At 63.3% G+C, this 20,900-nt stretch overlaps 1 protein-coding gene across 9 annotated transcripts in view; it reads right to left on the reverse strand.

Moving 5' to 3' along the window:
- Positions 1–351: 351 nt before the first annotated feature.
- Positions 352–20,900, reverse strand: part of RALGDS (ral guanine nucleotide dissociation stimulator) — a 47,189-nt gene continuing 26,640 nt past the window's right edge. For 5 of the 9 annotated variants that reach the window (XM_047768806.1, XM_047768805.1, XM_047768803.1 and 2 more), the window contains exons 2-18: positions 14,823–14,933; positions 13,475–13,668; positions 12,901–12,999; positions 11,917–12,110; positions 11,418–11,746; positions 10,458–10,673; positions 10,074–10,177; positions 9,260–9,344; positions 7,622–7,690; positions 7,127–7,213; positions 6,591–6,623; positions 6,237–6,358; positions 5,956–6,051; positions 5,490–5,691; positions 5,057–5,299; positions 3,589–3,703; positions 352–1,389 (exon numbers count right to left, since the gene is read on the reverse strand). In XM_047768806.1, the coding sequence (XP_047624762.1) occupies positions 1,214–1,389; positions 3,589–3,703; positions 5,057–5,299; positions 5,490–5,691; positions 5,956–6,051; positions 6,237–6,358; positions 6,591–6,623; positions 7,127–7,213; positions 7,622–7,690; positions 9,260–9,344; positions 10,074–10,177; positions 10,458–10,673; positions 11,418–11,746; positions 11,917–12,110; positions 12,901–12,999; positions 13,475–13,668; positions 14,823–14,933 (2,475 nt within the window). In that variant the 3' untranslated portion in view covers positions 352–1,213. Of the gene's footprint in view, positions 1,390–3,588; positions 3,704–5,056; positions 5,300–5,489; positions 5,692–5,955; positions 6,052–6,236; positions 6,359–6,590; positions 6,624–7,126; positions 7,214–7,621; positions 7,691–9,259; positions 9,345–10,073; positions 10,178–10,457; positions 10,674–11,417; positions 11,747–11,916; positions 12,111–12,900; positions 13,000–13,474; positions 13,669–14,822; positions 14,934–20,900 lie in introns of those variants that run through there. The other 4 variants (XM_047768801.1, XM_047768799.1, XM_047768802.1 and 1 more) reach the window with 3 other exon arrangements.

Here is a 20,900-nt window from a genome sequence, read left to right on the forward strand (position 1 = left end):
AGAGGCCAGGGATTGAACCCGCCACCTCATGATAGTTTTAAAAACACCTAAATTTCAGAGGTTGTTGCTATGCCACGTGAAAGCACTTCCAAATTCAAACCTCAGGGTTCTAAGGGGCTGTCTCAGCTCGCTGCTCAGTTTCATGACTCTGAAGGAAACGTCTGCCGTGGAAGGTGGACCTGTGTCTCCTGAAGTGGGCCAGAGAAGGGCGGCTGGCCCTTCGCACTTTTCCTGCACGAAGCAAACCGATAACCCTGCGAGACGCCCCGTGTGAACAGAGGAGGCGAGCGTCTGAATCTCACTGAAATGAGCACAGGCCATGAGAGAACCACACGACAGCTCCCAGGCTACAGTAGAAACAGGATTTTAATATAATATTCAAGTCTAGCCTTTGCTATTTACAACAAATAAATATTGCCCCTCCCCAACTGGTAAACATTTTTTTCACCTTTTATACAAACATTCAATCCCCTCCCCTCCCCAAACCCTCCTTTCTCACCAACCCCCGTCTCGTGTGGTCTCGTGAAGCCCAGATGCCGCGGTGAAGGGCACTTGCAGTGTCGTGGGTTGTGACAACAGTGGGACTCGGCCGAGGCCGTCCTCACTCACTGGTTATGAGCGTGGTCTGCGAAGAGGGTCTCTCTCTCTCTCTCCTCTCCCAGGGGAGGGCTGGACTGGGCAGTGGGCGAGGCTTCCTCACTCCCCGTTGGCCCTGATGATGGAATCTTTGGTGCAGCCTGAGAAAGGCTAGAGTGGAGCGAGGAGGGGCCGGGACCCCACGAAGGGCACGAGGAGAGAACTGCAGTGGTCAGACCTGGTGGATGAGTGGGTGCCCTGGGGTGCCCACGGGCACAGGTGGCAGTGGCCCACACCTGGGAAGGTGTGAGGGACGTGTACAGAGGGCGGCACCCGGCAGCAGGCAGGGCTCCGTGCCCATTGGCAGCGCTCCTTGGCAAAAGTCAGCTAGTCCTCTGGTTCCAGAGAGCAGAAGGCACCTAAGGCAGCGAGAGGTCCACAGGAGGCCAGGTCAGCCCACCGATCGGCGGGCGTCAGTCCCGGCAGCAGGAGAGGTTCAGGGTGAGACTGGAGTCTGGGGGCGGCCTGGGCTGGCAGGCTGGGCAGGAGGGCCCGCCTGGCCTGGGCCACTGACGTCTGTAAGTGCTTAGCTGTCCGGCCAGCCAGGCCCCGGAAGGGCCAGCTCGGTCGGGACCAGTCAGAAGATGCCCTTGGCGATCTTGAGTCCTTTCTGCTTCATGCGGGGGAGGGTCGAGCTGGCTCCATGCCTGACCTTTGCCCCCTTGGTGAAGGTCCGTTTCTTCAGGACGAAGTCATAGTTGGCGGTGGAGTTCATGGCATAGAACACGTTGGCATTGTCGGGGATCTTCAGCTCTGGTCGGGGAGGGGCAGAGGGTCAGCTGTGCGGACGGCGGCACTGCAGGACACCCCGCCCTGCGAGGACCCCTGCCAGGGCAGGCCTGATCCAGAGACAGGAGACCTGCCCCTCCCAACGCCACTTCTGGACCCCCAAGGACCCCTCCTGATGACACCCGCCTGGGACAGACTCCGCTGTGGCGCCGATGAACCCTAACGACTCTTGTTGAGAAAGGACCCTGACTCCAGAAAGCCCCGCCTCAGCCTGCGGCTGGCAAAGGGTCAGCCCGTCCTCCCCGCCCCCCGGCCCCCGCTGCCTGCACTGATCAAGATCTTTCTAGAAGCCACACCTCTTCCCCTGAATCCCACCCAACTCAGGACAAGGGCTCTGGGGCTCTGCGAAGAGCAGGCTGTGCCCCAGGCCTCCTGGGCCGGATTCCAGGGAGCCCTCCACACCCCTGGGTGCTGGGCTCCCAGCAGGCACTTGTTCTTTTTTCTTTTTTCAACTTTTTACATGTATTTATTTGGCTGCACCCACGGCACGCTGAAGTGCCTGGGCCAGGGACTGAACCCGAGCCACAGCCACGACCCTAAGCCAAGCCACTGCATTGACAATGCCGAATCCCTAAGCTGCTGGGCCACCAGGGAACTCCAGGTATGTGTTCTTGGTTCCTATTTTCCGCCCTCTCCTCCGGCCCTGAGCCTGCTCTTCCCCACGCGGGGCTGGAGTTTGTGCTCTGGCCTCCAGCATGGGGCTCTCACTCTGGTCCTTAACTGTTTAGGCCTCAGTCTTCCTTTTCTGTAAGATGGGAGTACTGCCGGCCCCGTCTGCCTCACCAAAATGGTGCAAGAAGCTGAGAGAGGACTTAGAAAACAACTCCCAGGGGGGCTTGGCGGGGAGGGAGGCTCGTGGCTAGCCGTCTGGGTCATGGCCGTGCGTGGGCGATGAGCTCCTTGCAAGGGAAAGAAAGTAACAATAGCATTTGCAGCCAGGGCACATCCGGGCACACACGTGTGAGCTCACAGACACGTGGATGAGTCTGTGGGGATGGGAAACAGGCACACACGGCTTTAGGAATTTGCCGGAGGTCTCCCGGCCGCAGCTGTCTGGCCCCGTCTGCGCTTGTTCTTAACTCGCTTCCTTTCCCAGTCGGGAGACTCTGGAGCTGCTCCCTAGCAGCCTCTGGGTTTACTGTCTGCTGTGGCCTGAAAGTTTGGGTCCTCTGTCGATTTGCTGAGATCCCAGTCCTGAGGGGACGGGATTAGGAGGGGTGGCCTTTGAGGCCGTGAGGTCGTGATGGGATGGGATGGGCGACCTCACAGAAGGGACCCTGGAGGGCTCGCCAGCCCCTGCCCCCCTGTGGGGACACAGCAAGAAGTGGGCCGCCTGCAACCCGGAAGAGGGCTTTCACCAAACCTGCCCACGCTGGCACCCTGATCCTGGACCTCTAGCCTCTTGAACTTTGAGAAATAAATTCTTGTCATTTATAAGCTACCAGTTGGGATTTCTTTTTTTTGTCTTTTTGCCTTTTTCTAGGGCTGCGCCCGCGGCACATGGAGGTTCCCAGGCTAGGGGTCTAATTGGAGCTACCGCTGCCGGCCTCCACCACAGCCACAGCAAGGTGGGATCCGAGCCACGTCTGCGACCCACACCCCAGCTCACAGCAACGCCGGATCCTCAACCCGCTGAGCAAGGCCAGGGATCAAACCCGCCACCTCACGGTTCCTAGTCGGATTCGTTAACCACTGCGCCACAACGGGAACTCCCCAGTTGGGATATTTTGCTACAGCCGCCAAACGGGCTGAGACAGCGTCACATGCACGTGGAGGTTCAGGTTCGATGCCAGGGTTCAGCGGTCACGAGTCTTTCCAAAGGACATGTTCGCCACATCTCGACCACAAAATGCCTCTTTGACCGGCCCGTGGGCTCAGCCACTGGCTGCCTGGCCCCAGGAAAAAAGCCTTCTCTCCCCTCTCCTCAAAGATGCTGGCACTGGCCGAGGCCCCCTACTGACCACAGGCCCAGGAAGGGCATGGGACTGGCCCAGCAGCCCCCAGGGGCCAGTGAGGAGAGGCTGGGGGCGTCCAGGGCGGCCCCTAGGCAGGTCAGGGGGTGGACAAAGCCCAGTCCCACCTGGTGGCACGTTTTCTAGGGTGGCGGGCCTGGGGTACGGCCCCGCCACGGTCCCACCGCCCACCTGAGCGGCCCTGACTTACTGCGATCTTCCGAAATGACCTGCACCAGCTCGTAATCTTCCGGCTCGTCCTCGTCCAGGTTGTGTTTGTCCATGGCCTTGCGGATGACAGCCGGAGCCTTGTCCTGGCTGGTCACCTGGGAGGGGTGGGGGGCAGGCCGTTAGGACAAGGGTGTGGAGGAGCTTGGGGGTCCAGAGAGCGGCAGCCAAGGACCCTCGCAGCTTCCTTGGCACCTCGCTCAGGGGCTCACAGGTGCTGGATCCGGCGGGGGGGGGTCATGCCGCCTTCTCCTCCCCTCCCCCCACCCCTTGCCATGAGGAGGGGGTCTCCCGAGGGTGCCTGCCCCCAGAGCTGCTCCCCTGACCTCGCCCATCCAGGGCAACAGCCAGGGAACTGACAGCATCCGGTCCCAGCCCTGAGGGGAAGAGGAGGAGCTGGCTGGATGCCCGGTGGCTGCCTATGTGCCAGGCCTGCACTGGCTGGAGGCTGCCCTGGCGGACAGTGCAGGCCAACCCCTGCTGCCTTGACCCTGAGGCCTCAGAAACAGGGTCACACAGGCGACAGCGTTAATGGGACACCAGACCCAGGCTGGGTGGGGGGCTTGTGTGTGGGGGGGTGCAAACGGCTCATCTGCAGCCTGAGGTCGGGAGGATGAGAAGAGTCCCCCCCCCACCCCACCTGGACACACACAGCATCCGTGGGCAAATCCCGCTGGCTTGGTCTCAGTCTTCCAATTATGTGCAGTGTCTAACACCGCCGGCCACCTCCACGGCCAGCAGCCTGGTGCAGCCACTGCTCTTCCAGCCTGACTCCTGTCTGCGCTCCCTCCACCCGCCATGAGAAGCCAAAAGTCACTGCTGCCCACTCCTCACTCCAGCTTACCACCCCCCGCAGCAAGACGTGGGTGCTGACACTCGTGTGACCCCTGCTCCTTCACCTGGGGCCTCCTGCTGCTCCTCCCAGCCCCAGGCACACTCTGTCTTGGGACCTGGCCTGCGGCCCCCCCACACTCAGGTGCTTTATCAAGGAGGCCCCGCCCCACTGCTGACGTCATTCTGGTCCTCGTCCCCCAGCGCTGATCACCATCGGTGCTCCGTGCGCTGGCTTCTTTTTTTCCTTTTTTTTTGGTCTCTTTAGGGCTGTACCTGCAGCATGTGGAGGTCCCCAGGCTAGGGGTCGAATCAGTGCTGCAGCTGCAGCTGCTGCAGCACCAGATCCAACCAGGTCATGTCTGCGACCTACACTGCGGCTCGAGGCCACACCTCCGAGCGAGGCCAGGGAAGGAACCTGCGTCCTCGTGGATACTAGGTGGGTTCTTAACCTGCAGAGCCACAGTGGGAACTCCCGCACTGGCTTCTTTATTCCCGTATCTGGTTGACCGTCTGTTCTTCCCAACCCCTGGACGGCCACTCTGGGGGCGGGCAGGGCCGATCCATGCCAATGGGCCCGGGTCTGCGGCGGGGGGGTGCCCATGGGGACGCCAGCTCACCAGGATGCTCTTGTACATGTTGCCGTTGTCCACGTCCAGGCTGACCCGGATGATGCAGCAGTCGCCCACCTGCTGGTTGTAGAGGGGCAGCGAGGAGCTATGGCTGCAGACCCCGGAGACGGAGCGCTTGTGGGTGCGGGCGGTGGCCACGGGCGTGGTGGAGGCTGAGGAGGAGGAGGTGCTGCTGGAGGCCGAGCTGATGCCGGAGGTCTCCGGGGACGACTGGGAGGCCGACTCCCAGAACTGCGGGGGACGGCACGGTCAGCAGAAGCCTGCGGCCCTGCAGGGCACCCCAGGCCAGTGTCCAGCTCTGGGGGGTTCTGGGAGCCCTGCTCGGGAGCGGGGGCTTCCTGGCCCCTCTTGCGGGTGGCGACGGGGAAGTCGGGCACTAAGACTGGAGGGGCTGGGGAGGGATCGGGCATGGGGCAGTCACCTTCTTCTCCTGGCCATCGGGGGACTCTGGGACAAAGCTCACGTTGATCTCCTCCACGTCGGAGCTGGAGGACCCAGCCGAGTGGACGCTGAGTGCGTCAGCAATGTCCCCGCTGCTGAGGTAGGGGCTGCACCTGAGCTGGTCACAGGACTTGGAGTGGCAGCTGCTGCTGGCACTGAGCTCCGTGCTGGGGGCCTGGCGGCTGCACAAAAAAGCTGGCTGACTTGGGGGAGGCCTCTCCGGGGACACGGCCCACCCCTGCCACCCTGCACTCAGGGCATCATCCCACTGGCATCGCCCCATTTCACAGGGGCAAAAACTGAGGCCCGGGGAGGCGGGGCAAGTGGCCCAGTCACGGGGCTCTGGGGGGCTGGGATCCAGGGTCCACTGTCTGCATCCAGAGCCCGCTCCCAGCCCGCGCGCCCCTGGGCCGGGACGGAGCCCAGCCCTGACCCCCGGCACTCACTCGCTCCAGCGCTTGACGATGGCCGCGTTCTTCTTGACCCTGAGGGTGTTGCTGGCTGACTCCGAGGGGGGCTCCAGCTCACAGGACAAGTTGTAGCTACAGGAACGGTGGCGGCTGAGGCTCCCAGGAGCCACATGTGGGTCTCCCTCCCGGGGCCCGCCCGGCAGGTGGAGTCCAGGGGCCCAGCCATCCCCGGAAACACCAGGACCCTAAGCCACAGGCTCTCGGGAGCTGCTCAGGGACAGCCCACCTGTGGCCACCCAGCTCCCACCCGGGCTCACCTCTCGGTTTCGCTGAGCCACTCCATGGCCTGGAACCAGGCCCGGAACTGCTCCTCGGGCGCGATGCTGTAATTGTTGCAGGCCGACTGGAGCAGCTTGATCTGGGCGATGACTTCGAATTCCTGGCCCCAGAGGGAAGGACAGGGTGGTGACGGCCAGCCTCTGGGCCCCTCTTCCCGCCCTGTTCTCAGAGCTGGGTTCAAACAGCCCCCTCCCCAAGTTGTCCTGGATTCGCCCTCCTACCCCACTCTCCCCCCATCTGTCCCCAACTTTCCCGATAAATGTAACGGGGGGCGGGCAGAGCCAGGTGTCCTGGCCACCCCCCAACACCCAGCCCCTTCCCAGGAGGCTCACCTTCCTTCTCTTCTCGAAGTTGATCAGTCTGCCCTGGAAAGCGGACAGCCAGGGCCCATCAGAAAGCGCCCTCTTGCCCACACCACCCCTCGCCCCCTCTCAGGCTGCACCACCCAGAGCACACACCAGGGGGCAGCGTGGCACGCTCCGCGGCCCAGGTGGGACCCGGGTTGGGACCCTGGCTGGGAGGCGGGCAGAGCCTCAGGGACCTCCCGCCCAGCCCTCCGAGGACGGCTGGAGAGACAGAGGCCGTGGGCAGGAAGGCCCAGCTTGGCCACCATGTGCCTGACCCTGGCGGGCCCAGCTTCTCTCCACCCATGACCAAGGCCTGAGGCGGGGGCTCTGTCCTGCTGGGCCAACCCCCTCTGCAGCTCTGAGCCCCACCAGCCAGAGAGCAAGCTTTGTTCACGTGTTGCTAAGATGGGCAAGGTGTCCCCAGGACACGAGGGCGGCCAGGGGCTCTCGTGAGACGGGGGGCGACCGGCGCGCAGAGCTCAGGGCTGAGGACCCGCCCGCCCCGCCCCGCGCTCACTCACATACAGATAGTCCTTCATCGCCGTGTCCAGCATCACCAGGTCTGTGAGGAAGGTGCCCAGGTAGGGAACGGTGCCCTGGATGACACCCTGTGGCATTGGGGGCGGGGACGTATGAGCAAAGCCCCAGCCCCTCCCCCGAAGACCCCTCAGCCCGCGTGGAGCAGCCTGGGGGCCTTTAGCCGTCTCTCCCAAATGCCCCCCCCCCCCCGCCACCAGTGCCATGGGCCCAACCCCCCTCCAGTCACCTTCCAGGCCTGGTATTTGGCCCATGTCCAAGGTGATCTGGTCTCCGGCCACCCCCCATCACCAAATCCCCACTGGGCCCAGCTCTTCTAGGCCCTGGCTCTGGTGGCCACGAGTGCCCCAGGACCCCAGCCGGTCAGGGCGTGGCCCCACCAGGGCCCAGAGGAGGTCGGGTCTAAGGTCAGGCAGTATGGCCACAGGAGGGAAGGCTGAGGGCGGGCTCCTATCCCAGCCTCGGGCACGCACACTCACCGTCTCCTTGGGTCGCTTCTGGGCTCTCTTGGGGTTCATTTCCAGGGTGGCAAACTTGGAGGTCCCCTCCTGCCAGGCGAGGATGGGGTTGTTGAGGCCTCTGCCCCTCCCCCTGCCCCTCCAGCCCACCGGACCTGAGCCTGGTCACTGGCACAGATACTCCGGATCTAGAGCACGTCCTGCTTCCAGATCCGACCCCTGCTCTCGCTCCCGCAGGGACCCCGGGTGGCGGCCTGGCCTCCCTGAGCCTGCTCCCTCATCTGCAAAGTGCAGACAGGACTCCACCTGCCCCTGGGGTCTCCGAGGACTCACTGCCACACGCTGGTCACTGTGGCTGTGCTGCCACCCCCACTCCCAGGGAGGGTCCCGCCCAAAACTCAGGCGTGGTTCCTTTTCCCGCTGGACCCTCACTGCCTCCCTGAGAAGCTGACACCCCGGGGTCATCATTCCTCTTCTGTTCTGTCTTTTCTTGCCCTCCCTCCCTTCCTTCCTTGCTTTTTAGGGCCGAACCCACAAGTTATGGAAGTTCCCAGGCTGGGGGCTGAATCGGAGCTACAACTGCCTACACCACAGCCACAGCAACCCGGGATCCAAGCTGTGTCTGTGACCTACACTACAGCTCACAGCAAGGCTGGATCCTTAACCCACTAAACAAGGCCAGGGGTCAAACCCGCATCCTCATGGATACTAGTCGGGTTCTTAACCCGCTGAGCCACAATGGGAACTCCCCCACTTTCCAGATGAGGAAACTGAGGCCCAGAGGGACAGGGACTTGCCTCTGAATGAGCCTCAGAAGGACTCAGAGGGGAACAGACTCCCCCGCCCGGCAGGAGGCCCCCCTCCCCCATAAACCAGGACAAGGCTCAGAGCCTTTGGTGTGTGCTGGCCCCCAGCCCCCCAATGGGAAGAGCTGTGGTCAGAGGGACTCTGGGGGGGGCTGGCTGAGCGGGTGTCTGCCACACCAAAGGTTTCACACCCCCACGGCGCCCCCTGAATGTTCTCTGCCCAGGGGGGCCTCCTCAGTGCCACCTCTGACGGGGTGAGCTGGGGCTGTGGCGAGCACGGCTCAACGACACCCTGCACCCTCTATGACACGGCAGCTTCTGTGGAAGGACCCAGTGAAGGCACCAGGCCCTCTATGCCTGTCACAAGCCATCCGGGCATTCGTCTTGGCTAATGGAGGCCCTGGGGCGAGGATCCGAGAGTCGCCAGGGTTCACCTGCGGCGTCTGACCTGGGGCGAGTCCCCCACACCCAGGTCTGCCTCCCAGGTCTGCTCATTTGGACCCAGGGCTGGGCAGAGCCTGCAATACCGCCCCTGGGCAGGCGGGGTGCCCACTTCGGGAAGTTAGTGCAGACGGAGGAGCGAGAGGGCATGGCTTTGTGGCGACAGGCTGGACTGGTCTGGGGAAAGAAGAGACCCCCGCCGCCCCCTGGGGGGAGCTGAGTGCCGGGGAGGGACCAGTGAGGAACCAGGAGACTCTAACCCTGCCCCTCATCTCTGGAACAGCTGGCCCGCTCCATCCCTGCGCCAGGCCTCCTGGCCCTGACCTGCCCGCGGACCAAACAGATCCCACGGGAACTCTAGAAACTTTCAAAGGGAATGTGAGGCCACCCACTCCTGCACCCCCGACTCTACCTTGATAAGCAGCTCTCTGCTCAGCGAGTAGTTGTTCTCATCTGAGAAAATCTCTGACAGCTTCTGAAAGATCCGGAAGCTCTCCCTGGAGGAAGGAAGGAGACAGGGGGGCAAAGTGGTGGGGGTGTGTGCAAAAAAGTTTAAGGACCCAGAGGCCCCAGTTGCCTGGAAGGGTGGTTTTCAAATAGGATTCCACTGACCCTACAGGCTCTGTGGATTGGGGTGGGGGGGAACCTCTCATGTTGGGTCACCTGCCCCCCCCACCCCCCGCCACTTCCCATTCTATGGAGCAGCTGTTTTGGAAAGTTTTCTCCTTTACTTTTGAGTTTTTTTAAATTGCTTTTCTTTTTGGGCTGCACCTGCGGCATATAGAGATTCCCAGACTAGGGGTTGAATCAGAGTTACAGCCTCTGGCCTACACCACAACCACAGCCACACAGGATCCAAGCCGTGTCTGCAAACTACGCAGCAGCTCGTGGCCACGCCAGATCCTTAACCCACTGAGCGAGGCCAGGGATCAAACCCACATCCTCTTGGGTACTAGCCAGGTTCTTAACCCGCTGAGCTGCAATGCACACTCTGGCAAGTTTTGATTTCAAGTGGACAGAGGTGTGTGGCTGCGAAGTAAACACAGGAAGCTTTTCAAAGTGGCTCAATCCAGGGCCTGACAGATAAGGAAACTGAGTCCTGAGGCAGAGCTGCTGTCCTAAGGCCCCATCCCCAGGACCCTAGCCTCCTGGGGGGCCCCAGGCTCACTGGTGGGGGTGGGGTGCCCGGGGTCAACCCTGAAGCCCCTACAGGGAGAAGCCTGTACCTGGAGACTTCGTCCCACGTCTTCTTCAGTCGGTGGATGGAGTTGCTCTGCAGAGCCGAGAGGATGGCATAGAGGGATGAGAAGTTCTTAAGTGCCCGGCACTCCTGGCGGCGGAGGGACAGGCCATGAGGAGGGGTCTTCGGTCCCTCTCGGTGGGGACCACCCCTCCCGATGAGACGGGACCCCCAGCAGGCACGTGGGACCCCGTGAGCAGCTCTCCCAGGAGGAGGGTCTGAGCTCAACCCGGGGAAGGACGCTGAGGAGGAAGCGAGCCGCCGGGCCCTGGGGAGGGCGGGCGCACGGTCTCTCAGGGGCCAGGACCACAGACCGCAAGCCGGAGAGCAGACGGGGTGCAGAGGGCTCCCCTGGGGCTCGGCGACATACCCTGGCCACCTGGATCCAGTGCTCCACCACCCGGGCCCTGCCCCGGGCCGTCACGCTCCGGTCCCCGAGGCAGGTGGTGATGACGCAGTTGGCCACGTTGTTGAACTGGGTGACAGTGGCGCGGACGGTGGGAGCCAGGTGCTCCTTGCCCTTCTTGTCCCGCTGGGACCAGATGGAGCCCAGGCAGTGGTAGGGCACCACTTTCTTGAACAGCTCCTGGGGGGCAGAAGGGGTGTTACCCGGCTCTGCTGCACCCCAGCTCAGCATCCACAGTGCCCACCCCGGTTCTGGATGAGGTCACTGGTCAGAGCTGGAGCACGGGGAGCTGAGGAGGTAGGGGGGTGCTCTGGGTTTGTTCCCTGCCCACTGTGGGCGCCCAGCACTCAGATGATGCCAGCAGGAAGAAACTGGCAAGAGACTTTACTCTCACCAGCCCATCCAAACAGCAGGTGCCAGAAGTGGCTCACACCTGCAGGTGTCAGGTGGTACTTTTCACCTTAGATCACGCCTCAGGCCTGGCCCCTGTCCAGAGGCACATTCTTGTGGGTGCTTTAAGCAGAGGCTTTGTCTGGTGTCTGGTGTCCGCTGTGGCCTCTCGCATACATCAGGGGCCTAATAAGTGCTGAAGCTGGTGAGGCCTCCTCAGCAGACGTGAGGGTGGAGGGCGGCCCATGGAGCCGGCTGCACTTCGGTGAGCTCCCCGCCCCCGCTGAGGGAGCTAAACCCCACCCAGGTTTCGATAATCCATGGTAGCTGTGCAGAGGGACAGGGGCCCGCGGCCACAGGCTGGAGGGAATTGAGCCCTCGGGGTTGGGAAACCCGCCTGGGGCACGTGGTCTCTAATGGTGGAAGTGGGATTTGGGGCAGGACACCAGCTCCGGACAGGGAGTGGCAGGTCTGGGCGGGAGACGCGGGAAGGAAGGGGCACCCCGACCCGCCCTGCTGAGAAGCGCTGCCTACCGCATCCATCAGCGTGAACTGCTCCGCCACCAGGACGGCAGGGAATGCCAGGAGGTGAGGCTTCTCCTCCCCGAGCCCCTTCTCTGCAGCCACGGGTGAGGGCCAGGAGGGCTCCGGTGCCGAGGTGGGCTCTAGCTCTAGGCTTTGTGACAGAGCCAGCTCCAGCTCAGGAGTCGGTGCTGGTGCTGGTGCTGGCTCTGGGTCTGGAGCTGGCGCAAGAGCTGGCTCTAGGTCTGGGCCTGGCACTGGCTCCAGGTCTGGCGCTGGCACTGGACTGGGTGCTAGAAGGGGTGCTGGAGCCAGCTCTAGCTCTGGGGCTGGTTTCAGAGCTGCAAGGGGAGAAGAGTTCAGAGACGGGCCTGCCTTGCCAAGACAGAAGTGCCTTCCAGAAAAGTCCACCCCAGGATGCCTTCTCGACTGCGGTCCCTGCGAGGGTGCCCTGGCCCAGCAGCCGCCTCCGGGGCTCCCCCATGGCCAGCACCCGACCCGGCCTCCTCACCCTCTGGCTCTGCCTGGGTGAGTTCCGCATGCTCCAGCTGGGCCAGGAGAAGGTGGGCACGGCGCTCCAGGTCAGAGCCGGGCATGTTGAGCTGCACATAGGCCACCAGCTGCTTGAGGCAGGGAAAGTCGGGGGGCTGACAGAAGTCTTCCGAGTACTGGTCCAGCCAGGTGCCCAGGATGGAGGAGATGGCACTGGGGCAGGCGGGCAGGTGGGCAGCAGAGTCAGAGGCCTGGCCTTTGCTTCCAGGGGCCCTCCCCTGGCACCCCCATGGGGGCTTCTGGGCCCCCTTGCCCATCAAGAGGCCGGCCCCGCCCCAGCCCACCCCCCACGGGGCTGCTAGGCAGGGGCAGCCTGGTTGGCAGGCAGGGCGGGCAGTCTCTGCAGGAGGGCACCCTCCCCTCCTCCATGGCGACACCCCCCCCTTCCTCAGGGGAGCCTGACTCACTGCTGTCTGCCCACCCCCCACCCACTGGGAGGGAAACTGCAGGACACCCAGGTAGGTGCTGCAGAAGGGTGGGAGGGAGGAGGGGACAAGGAGGGCGTGTCACGGGCTAAGTCTTCATGGGCCTCGCACACCTGGACCTGCAGCTCTCGCACCGACGGCTGCCTTGGTCTCTGTGCCCACGTGCGGCTCTCGTCCTCCCAATGACACTGTTCTCGGGAATGGGGACCCAGCCGGCCCCCGAGCCCTGACAGCTCTCCTGAGCCCCAGCTGAGCACTCAAGGGGGTGACACACCTTCCATCCTGGGCCCCCGGATCTGGGTGGAGATGGGGCTCCCAGCCTCTGCTCTGCTCCCTGGGGACCCCGGGACCCAGGCCAAGGCTCCGACTCCTTCCCCTCTGCAGGAGAAGCCCCCAGACCTCGGCCCTCTAATCACCAGATGTACGACAGCCAAGGTTCTGCCCAACCCCTCAGCCTCGGCCCCTAAATGTCCCCACCTGGAGCCAGGTCCCTCCCATGAGACCCAAAGTCGACTCACTTTTTCAGCTGGTCCTGGGGCCCGCCGTCCTCGTGGGCATAAGGCAGGATGCAGCCGTATCTAGAGGAGGCCGTGAGTGCGTCACACCTACCATACCTGCTGTGAGGTCCAGGGTTACGGGCCGACTCCCCAACTAGGACAGGGCCCGGGAGGGTGGGGAGAGGTCTGCCCGGCTCACTGAGATCGGCCATGTGCCCAGCACCTTACAGAGAGCCGAGTGGGCCTGGGCCCTCGGCCGGCCCCCAGCGACTCTGCTCTGGCCACCCCCAGGAGGGGGCCCCCGAGACAAAATCCCGAACCTCCTTTCCAAATGGGGAGGCAGAGAGCGTCTTCACGGGGGGAGAGGGACACCTCAGGAAGAACCCCCACGTCCCTCGGCGGCCCCTTCCATGGCCAGGCCCAGGGTGACACTGTCCGTGTTTGTCCCACAGTCCTGACAACCTTGTGAGGTCAGCCTCTTGGCAGCCCGGCTTTAGCTTGAGCAAAGCCAGGCTCAGAGAGGCCCTGTATCCTCTGAAGAAGCACAGCCAGGAGCTGGGCGGGGAGCCGCTGCGCTGGGGGGCGGGGCACCCACCTTTCGAACAGCAGGTCCAGGACTTGCTGGGTGGTGGTGAAGGCCCGGTAGGTGCACAGGAAGACGGTGACGTAGGAGAGGTCGCTGCCCTGGAAGGCGGGCACCAGGTGCCCCACCAGCTTCTCCAGCGTACCTGCCTTCACCGTCCGCACCTTGCAGGTCTCATACAGGTTCAGGGCCGACTCATTTTCACACTGGGGTGGGACAAAGCAGGACGGACGGTCAGGTCAGCGGCAGCACCTGGGCCACTGGGAGGGCGGGGGGGCTGGAGCTCAGAGGATCTCCCTGGGCTTGGTGACTTTGGGCTGGAGATGAGACATGAGGGGTCCCCTGAGCAGAAAAAGGTGCTCAGTATGAAAGCCAGGATTGCAGGAGGGGTGCAGACAAATCCTCCTCAGGTCGTCTGATGAGCTGAGTAATGACAGTACCTGGTCATACCAAGAGTGTCACCCCCGCGAGCCCTGCCTGGCCGAACCTGCCCATTCTAGAGCTGAGACAACAGAGGCTCGCGCTGGGGTGGGAGGGAGCAGGATCCCAGGACGTGCAGGCTGTTCGGAGCAGCACTGTGGAAACGGCCACAGAAAGGAGCCAGGCCAAGGTCCCCGGCAGCGAAAGGCTGACTCAGGGTGCTAACGGGCCTGCCTTCTGAAAAAACGTGGTGCACCTGCCAGGCCCTCTGCGCTGACCTGGAGGGAGGGGTCGGGCTGTGCTCCTTGAGAGCAAGTTGCCGAAGTCTGTGCAGAGCAGCCTGAGCTCTTTAAGGGTAACAAAAAGTCCTACTAAGTGTGGTGCTATAAGGCGTGGCAGAGGTGCAGGACAGACTGACGGCTACTCAGGACAGCAGAGGCAGTCGTGTTAGACATACTGCAGCGGAGTTCCCGCTGTGGCACAATGGGTTAAGAATCTGCAGCAACTCGGGTCACTGCCGAGGCGCAGGTTCGATCTTGGGCCCAGGAGCTTCCATATGCTGTGTGCGGCTACAAAACTAAAAAAAAAAAAAAAACCCATATATTTAGGCAAAACACATAAATAATCCTGGCCTAACATGAAATGAAAATAGTACGAAGGTGTCTTTATTTTTCTTTTGAGATCAAACTCACTGCACAGAGGTCAGTGACCCGAGCCACAACGGTGACAACTACCAGATCCTTTTACCACTAGGCCACCCGGGAACCCTGAAAGTGTCTGTTCTGATGTTCATGCAAATGCGTGGACGGCGCGTGTGCACTTGGCCCGGCCCAGGGCTGGGCAGTGGGAGCAGGGCTGGGGGCTCTCAGGCAGGAAACCCTGGGAGGGAGTCGCCAGGGGTTCTGGGCACGGCGCTTTCCCGCCCTGCGTCCGCACTCACCCCGAGCCAGCGCTGGCCCTTGGTGGCTCCGTGGTGTACCTGGACCTTCCGCAGGGAGATGGAGTACACGACCCCGTTGACCAGCTCCTCGCCAATCTCCTGTGTGGAGCTCTGCAAGGACAACATCCAGCTGTTGGTAGGGGTGGCACGGCCTGGCCAACCGCGCTGCCGGCGGATGCCCCCGTGCCACCTTCTGTTCGCCAGATGAGGCGAAGATCAGTGGCCACAGAGCCCTCTGGTCCGGGGCGAAATGGGGCGACAGCTAGGGGGCTGGGGCTTACTGTTGGGGCAGGCAGGCGCCGAGCCCCCGCCCCTGCCCGCCGAGGCTGCGAGCAAGCAAGATGCACTCACGGGGGGTCCAACCCCACCACAGCCTGGTCCTGCCACCCCCCCCAAGACGAGTCCTGCTATGTGGCCATTTCTCAGACAAACACACAGAGGCCGAGTGAAGAGCCCCCGCGTCCAAAGCCCCAGCAGACCCGGGACCCCAGGGCCTGACTCAGCCAACGGCACCTAGGCAGCTCCAGCCCCCCAAGGAGGGAGCCTGCCCACCCTCATTTGCCAGCCTATGCACCACAGCCGCCCTGACCCTGGTGTCAGCCCCTTGGGTCTGGGGCAGGTGTGGGCATCCTCGACGGCCAAACCAAGGCTGCTTCCTTCCCTTTCTGCTCATTCACGTGCGTGTGCTCTCTTGGGCAACAGAGGAGTTCCCAGTTCCCTCTGTCATCACGTACACGGGGACAGCACAAGGACAGCGGTGCTGCCATCTGGGCTAATGGCTGGGGTTCCACACGACCCCGAATCACGGGGGTCATCTGGCTGCTCCCTAGGCCCCGGGCAGAAAGGGGTGAGCTTGTACCGGGGCCAGGGGTCCCTAGGAGTAAAGATACAGACGTTGAGAGTTTAGGGAGGAGGTGGGAGCACCAGATGGCAGAGGGCCATCGGTCACGTGGCCAGGGCCACTAGCTGGACCACAGGTCACTGCCCAACTCAGGGTGGGCACAGAGCTCAGAGAAGCCCCAGCGAAAGAGCTGACTCAGCCTGGGTCCCGCCAACAGCCCCTCCCTAAAGCCTTGGCCTAAGGTGGGCCCCTGAGTAGAACCAGGTGCCCAGGGTCTTGTGGGCTGTCCCCCCTGGGCCATCAGCACCCCTGGGGTCAGGGGCCGGGGGGGCCTGAGCCTCTTACCTCCTGCCTCAAGGGTGCTGGGAGGGCTCTGGGAGGCCCGGGGCCATCCTCCGGAAAGCCACTTCCTCTGACCTGAGGCCTCCCTCCCACCCTGGGCATCGTACCAACGGGAAAGCCGGTGCAATCATGCCAGGCTCCTGACCCTTCACCTCCTCCGCAGAGAAAGCCGGGCATTTCTGGGAAGCTAGCACGGAACCCGTGGGCAGAGCACCCCCGCAATGCCCCCTCCCCGCAGCGCACAGCAGCCCACGCTGGGGGAGGTCCAACCCTCCCTTCGAGGAGGGGAAATTCCTCCTCCTGATGCAGGAAAACTCTAATAGAGTTTCTTCCCCGGCCTCACTCATCCCTCCCCTGCCTGGGAGAGGCCGCGGGGATGTCGGGAGCCTGCCGTCCACCTACCAGACCAGGGCCCTGTCCCCCCACCCCCTGCATCTTCTCAGGGGTCCGAGACTGCCTCCTGTGAAGGCTGCGGGCCCTCCTGGAAGGCCTGTCCCTCTCCCGGGGATGCCGGGTACATCTGTCCAGCTGGAAGCCAGTGTCCTAAGCACCCAAGTCGCTGGCAGAGGTTTGGAGCATTTGGCAGCAGGGGGCACTGGACATGAACCCGGTGGGAGCCCGCCCAGCACCTGGCTCCCAGCGGGGCTCCATCAAAGCCTGCTGGACAGAAGCCCCCCCCGGCCCCCAGCCAGGCCAACGCACGGGGGCCTCGTCATCCCTAAGCGGGTTGAAATAGCGGCTCTGCAGTGAGCCATGGGCCTCGCTGGCAGCCAAGCAGCTGGCTGGCCCTGCCTGGGTGTCATGTGATCCCCGAGCCCTTCCCCCACCCCAAGGGGCCCCCTTCTGCCAGCCGGGTGGGGGGCAGGGCAGGACGCTGAGAGCCACACATGCTGGGCCAGGGGAGTCAACGCCCTGTCGCACAGATGGGGGCTCCTCCAGCCCCGAGGAGCTAACCCCGTCCTCCCTGGTCCCGTCACGGTCCCTTCACGGCGGCGGCAGCAGGAGGAACAAAACCAGACCGTCAGAGCAGCGCTGAGAGCAGGCGCCATTTAAACCAACTACAAGAGCCAAGAGCGGAGCGGGCTCCGAGAGAGCTGCCAGGTCCTGGGCACCAAGTGGCAGCGTGGGGCACTGCTCCCTGCTCCCGCCGCTCTTCCAGGGACGGAGAAAGAAAGCGCCAGCAGCCCTGGTGTCTGCCCCATGGACACTCTGGGGCAGGAGGGACAGGGCCCCGGCCCCCACGGGTGACCCGTTCTGTTAGCAGAGCCGACTGCACAGACCCAGGGCAGGTAGTGCCAAGCCCCTGGGGACATTCTGGCAGGAGCTGGGGCGCTGGGGTGGGGGGAGGGAGTGGCCGAGCAGACAGCAGATCCCCGGGGGGAGGCGTCCACAGGGCAGCGCTGAGCTGTCAGGGGAAAAGAATGCCACGTGGGCGGCTGTGTCCTCAGGGGACAGGTCCTCCTGTCCGGCCCCAAGCAGGTACCCACAGTCGTCCCCAGAGCCCTGGGACACAGCTGGGCCTGGTGGAGTGGGTGGGGAGGGGCCTCTGGGTGAGCAGAGGCTGGCAGAATGGGCCGCAGGGCGCCCCACACCCTCAGAGCACAGTCCAGAGCCCCAGGGACAAGAGACCGCCTGGGTGGCATCTGTCCGTGTGTCACCTGATCAGCCAGCAGGATGCGGTGTCCCCAGCTGACTGCAGGCCAAGCCCTGGTTCCCCTCAAGGCAGAGTAATGAGGCCCCAGGGGCCAATCGCACCCCTTCCTTCAGGAGAGACCCGAAGAGACCTGCCAGGCTTCTCGCCAGCCCCGCCAGCCCCCCGGAAGGTGGCTTGCGCCCGCACAGATGGAAGTAGACCCTCTCCTGTCCCGATGGCCCCCCTTGGCTCTGGCTCAGCTCTATTCTTCCTGCGGAAGCTACAACTCGGGGCCATATGGGGCCTTCAGACCCACAGATGCCTCCGGCCGCAGACCGGCCCCTCCTCAGGAGACCTGGCCGAGGGCTGAGGCAGATGGAGGAGGAGGCCCTGAGCCTGCACCCCCACTCCTCCCGGCTCCTGCCTGGGATGACGCGAGAACCGGGTCTCGGGTGGGGTGGGGGGTGGGGGAGCCGGGTGGCCTCCACGAGCAGGAGATCACCACTCGGGGACCTCGTGGCACCCCGTTGAGCTGCCACCCAGGTCCACTGAGTCACAGAGTTCAACCTGAGGCCCTTGGCCGGCCTCCCTCCAGCACCCCGTGGCCCTGGGTACATGAAGCCCTTCTCCAGGGCCCCCTCGGCCGAGCCGCAGCCCTTGGCCTCCCTGAACCTGAATGGGAGATGGGGGAAGGGCAGCAGCTTTCCAACAGGCTCCCGAGAGGGGACATGTGCCCCGTGACCAGCTCGGCGCTGGGCATACAAAGTGCCCAGGAACTGGACCAGAGGACGCTGTTGCTGGGGAGCTGACGGTGGACGCCGGGGCCGGGAAACCTCCCCGGAGGACCGCCAGATGCTCTGGGAACCTGGAGGAGGCCCCTGTGACACGGAGAACAGGTCATCCTGAAACGCTGCAGGGAGGAGGAAACCAGGCCTGCAGCCTCCTGACCTTTTAGCCTTGGTTTGAATGCGGGAGCCCAAACTCCAGAGGGATCGGGGCTCAGCGTCAGCCTCTCAGAATCCCAGCCTCCCCAGACAGTTTGAATACAACGTCTCGCACCCATTTTACAGATGTGGAGACCAAGGCCCAGGGGAGATGGTCAAGGGGAGAGTGTCCAGGCGGAGGAGAGAACTCGAGGCTTCTCAAGGCTAAGTCCTGGGTCCTCTCTTAGACCATCTGCCCGACAAGGCAGGCAGAGTGAACACGCCAACAATGTGTGACCGTCCCAGGATGCGGCAGGGTCTCACCTTTGGGCCTGGCCCCACCCTCAGGCAGGTGTCCTGCACCCGGAGCCCAAGCGCCCCAACGAGACCCCGGTGACGACTCAGGATCACTCAAGGATGGGGGTGGGCCACACTTTTGGTCCCCAGGCTTCACAGCCCAGAGGTGGCCTTGGCAGGGAACCACACAAGGGGCCTGATTAGCAAGGCCACCAGGGAGCTCAGTGACCCCAGAAGCTGGGGTTTGGGGAGAGCTTCAACCTGAGCCCCCACAGAGGCTACCCCATCTCCCCTAAGAACCTCCCTGGCCAACACAAGCCCAGCTACTCATCGGCCTTTGGAGGAGAATCGCGCCTCACATGGGGAGGGGAGACCAGACGTCAGGCTGGCCTGGCCCACCTCGTCCTCTGCCCATCCTGATTGTCAGGCCTCCCATCATGGGACAGCCAGAGCACCCACAGGCCCAAGGTCAGCTGCAAGAACCAGGCCTGGGAAGCACCGTGCCGACAGCACCGGCCAGTGTCCTGGAGCGCCGGGAGTGGGCCCTCCCCTGGCACCGTCAGAAGACGCAATTGCGGTAGCCACCACCTGTCCAGCTCTGACGCTGTGCCAGGCACTGTGGGGACTGCTTGTTGGGCTGGTTGTCTCGTTCAGTACTCACCAGACCCCTACGCAGAGGAACTGGCATCAAGTGTCCATTTTACAGATAAGGAAACTGAGGCTCAGGGAACGAGAGCAGGTCGAGGACCAAAAGAGGCTGAGCTGGCACTCTTGTGGGAGAGGGTGGGACTCTCCCCTCCAGTGCCTAAGCTCGGGGCCACAGGCATGGCTCTGCCCCTGGGGTCAAAAGGACATTAAGCCTCTGGGCGAGACTACAGCGCTGACTGTGCAGGCAGCCGAGTGTTCCCTGGGGCAGAGAGAGAACCCAAGGCCCAGGAAATAGCTGCTCGCAAGACCTCCCCGAATGCAGGCCTGCATGGTGGCACCCCTGGCCTGCCCACTCAGCACCCCTCCTGGCCACATCATCTGCTCACCACCCCACCCTCACGGGCTGGCCCAGGAACCGAGACTAGCGGCTACTCCAAGACCCACTTCTCTTGCACTGGGTGGCAGGGTTCAACGCCCACCTCCTCGGAACCGGGTTGGGGAACACGGCGTTTCTGGGCCTGTAAGGCTGGACACCTGAGCCTGAGACACGGTGGACACACGGGGTGCCATGCCTCAGGGGCCGCCTGCTGGGCGGCCAGTTCTCCACTGCTGGGTGCAGCCTCCTGAAACCACCCCCGCCGGCTCACTCGGAGGCTGCTGATGGCCGGTGCTGGGTCCACTCCAGACCCTTCCCTCCAGCGGAGAAGGGGCCTGGAAAGAGCCAAGCTTCCCGGCTGGGCATGGGGCCCCAAAACCGCCCACCAGCAGTCTACCACCTCCTGAGCTGACCCCCAGCAGCTCGGGCTCCATCCCTGAGCCTCCAGGGAAACAGCCCAGAGGGGGCCAACCTGGAGGTCCCCCTCCAGGCAAGGAACAAGGACAACGTGGCACCCTCTCTCCTGGGGCCCCAGAGCAGAAAAGCAAGAGGGAAACCTGAAGGTCCACAGGGTGCCAGCAGGTGGCAGCCAGTCAGTTCCCTCTTGAACTTGACAGGCTCTGCAGCCACGGAGGCTGCCCCCTTGGAGCCTGCCAGGAAGCCCTCCTTGAAAAACAGCAGTCCACAGACCTAGACACACACACACACACACACACACACACACACACACACACACACCCTCTTAGGGGAAGCCCTCCTTGAAAAACAGCAGTCCACAGACCTAGACACACACACACACACACACACACACACACACACACACACACACACACTCTCTTAGGCCAAGCCTCTTGGCCTAAGGCTAATGAGCCCTGGGGGTTAAACTGGAGACCTATACATCATGTGATCAAGAGACCAGACAACGGGGAAGGAGGCCAGGAGGCTGGAGGGAAGGTATCTGCCTGTGAATCTCCACATAATCAGAAAAGCCCTCCTCACCCCACTGTGCGCGCGCGCG

This window comes from Phacochoerus africanus, chromosome 2 (assembly GCF_016906955.1).
Source record: "Phacochoerus africanus isolate WHEZ1 chromosome 2, ROS_Pafr_v1, whole genome shotgun sequence".
Lineage (NCBI taxonomy): Eukaryota > Metazoa > Chordata > Mammalia > Artiodactyla > Suidae > Phacochoerus > Phacochoerus africanus.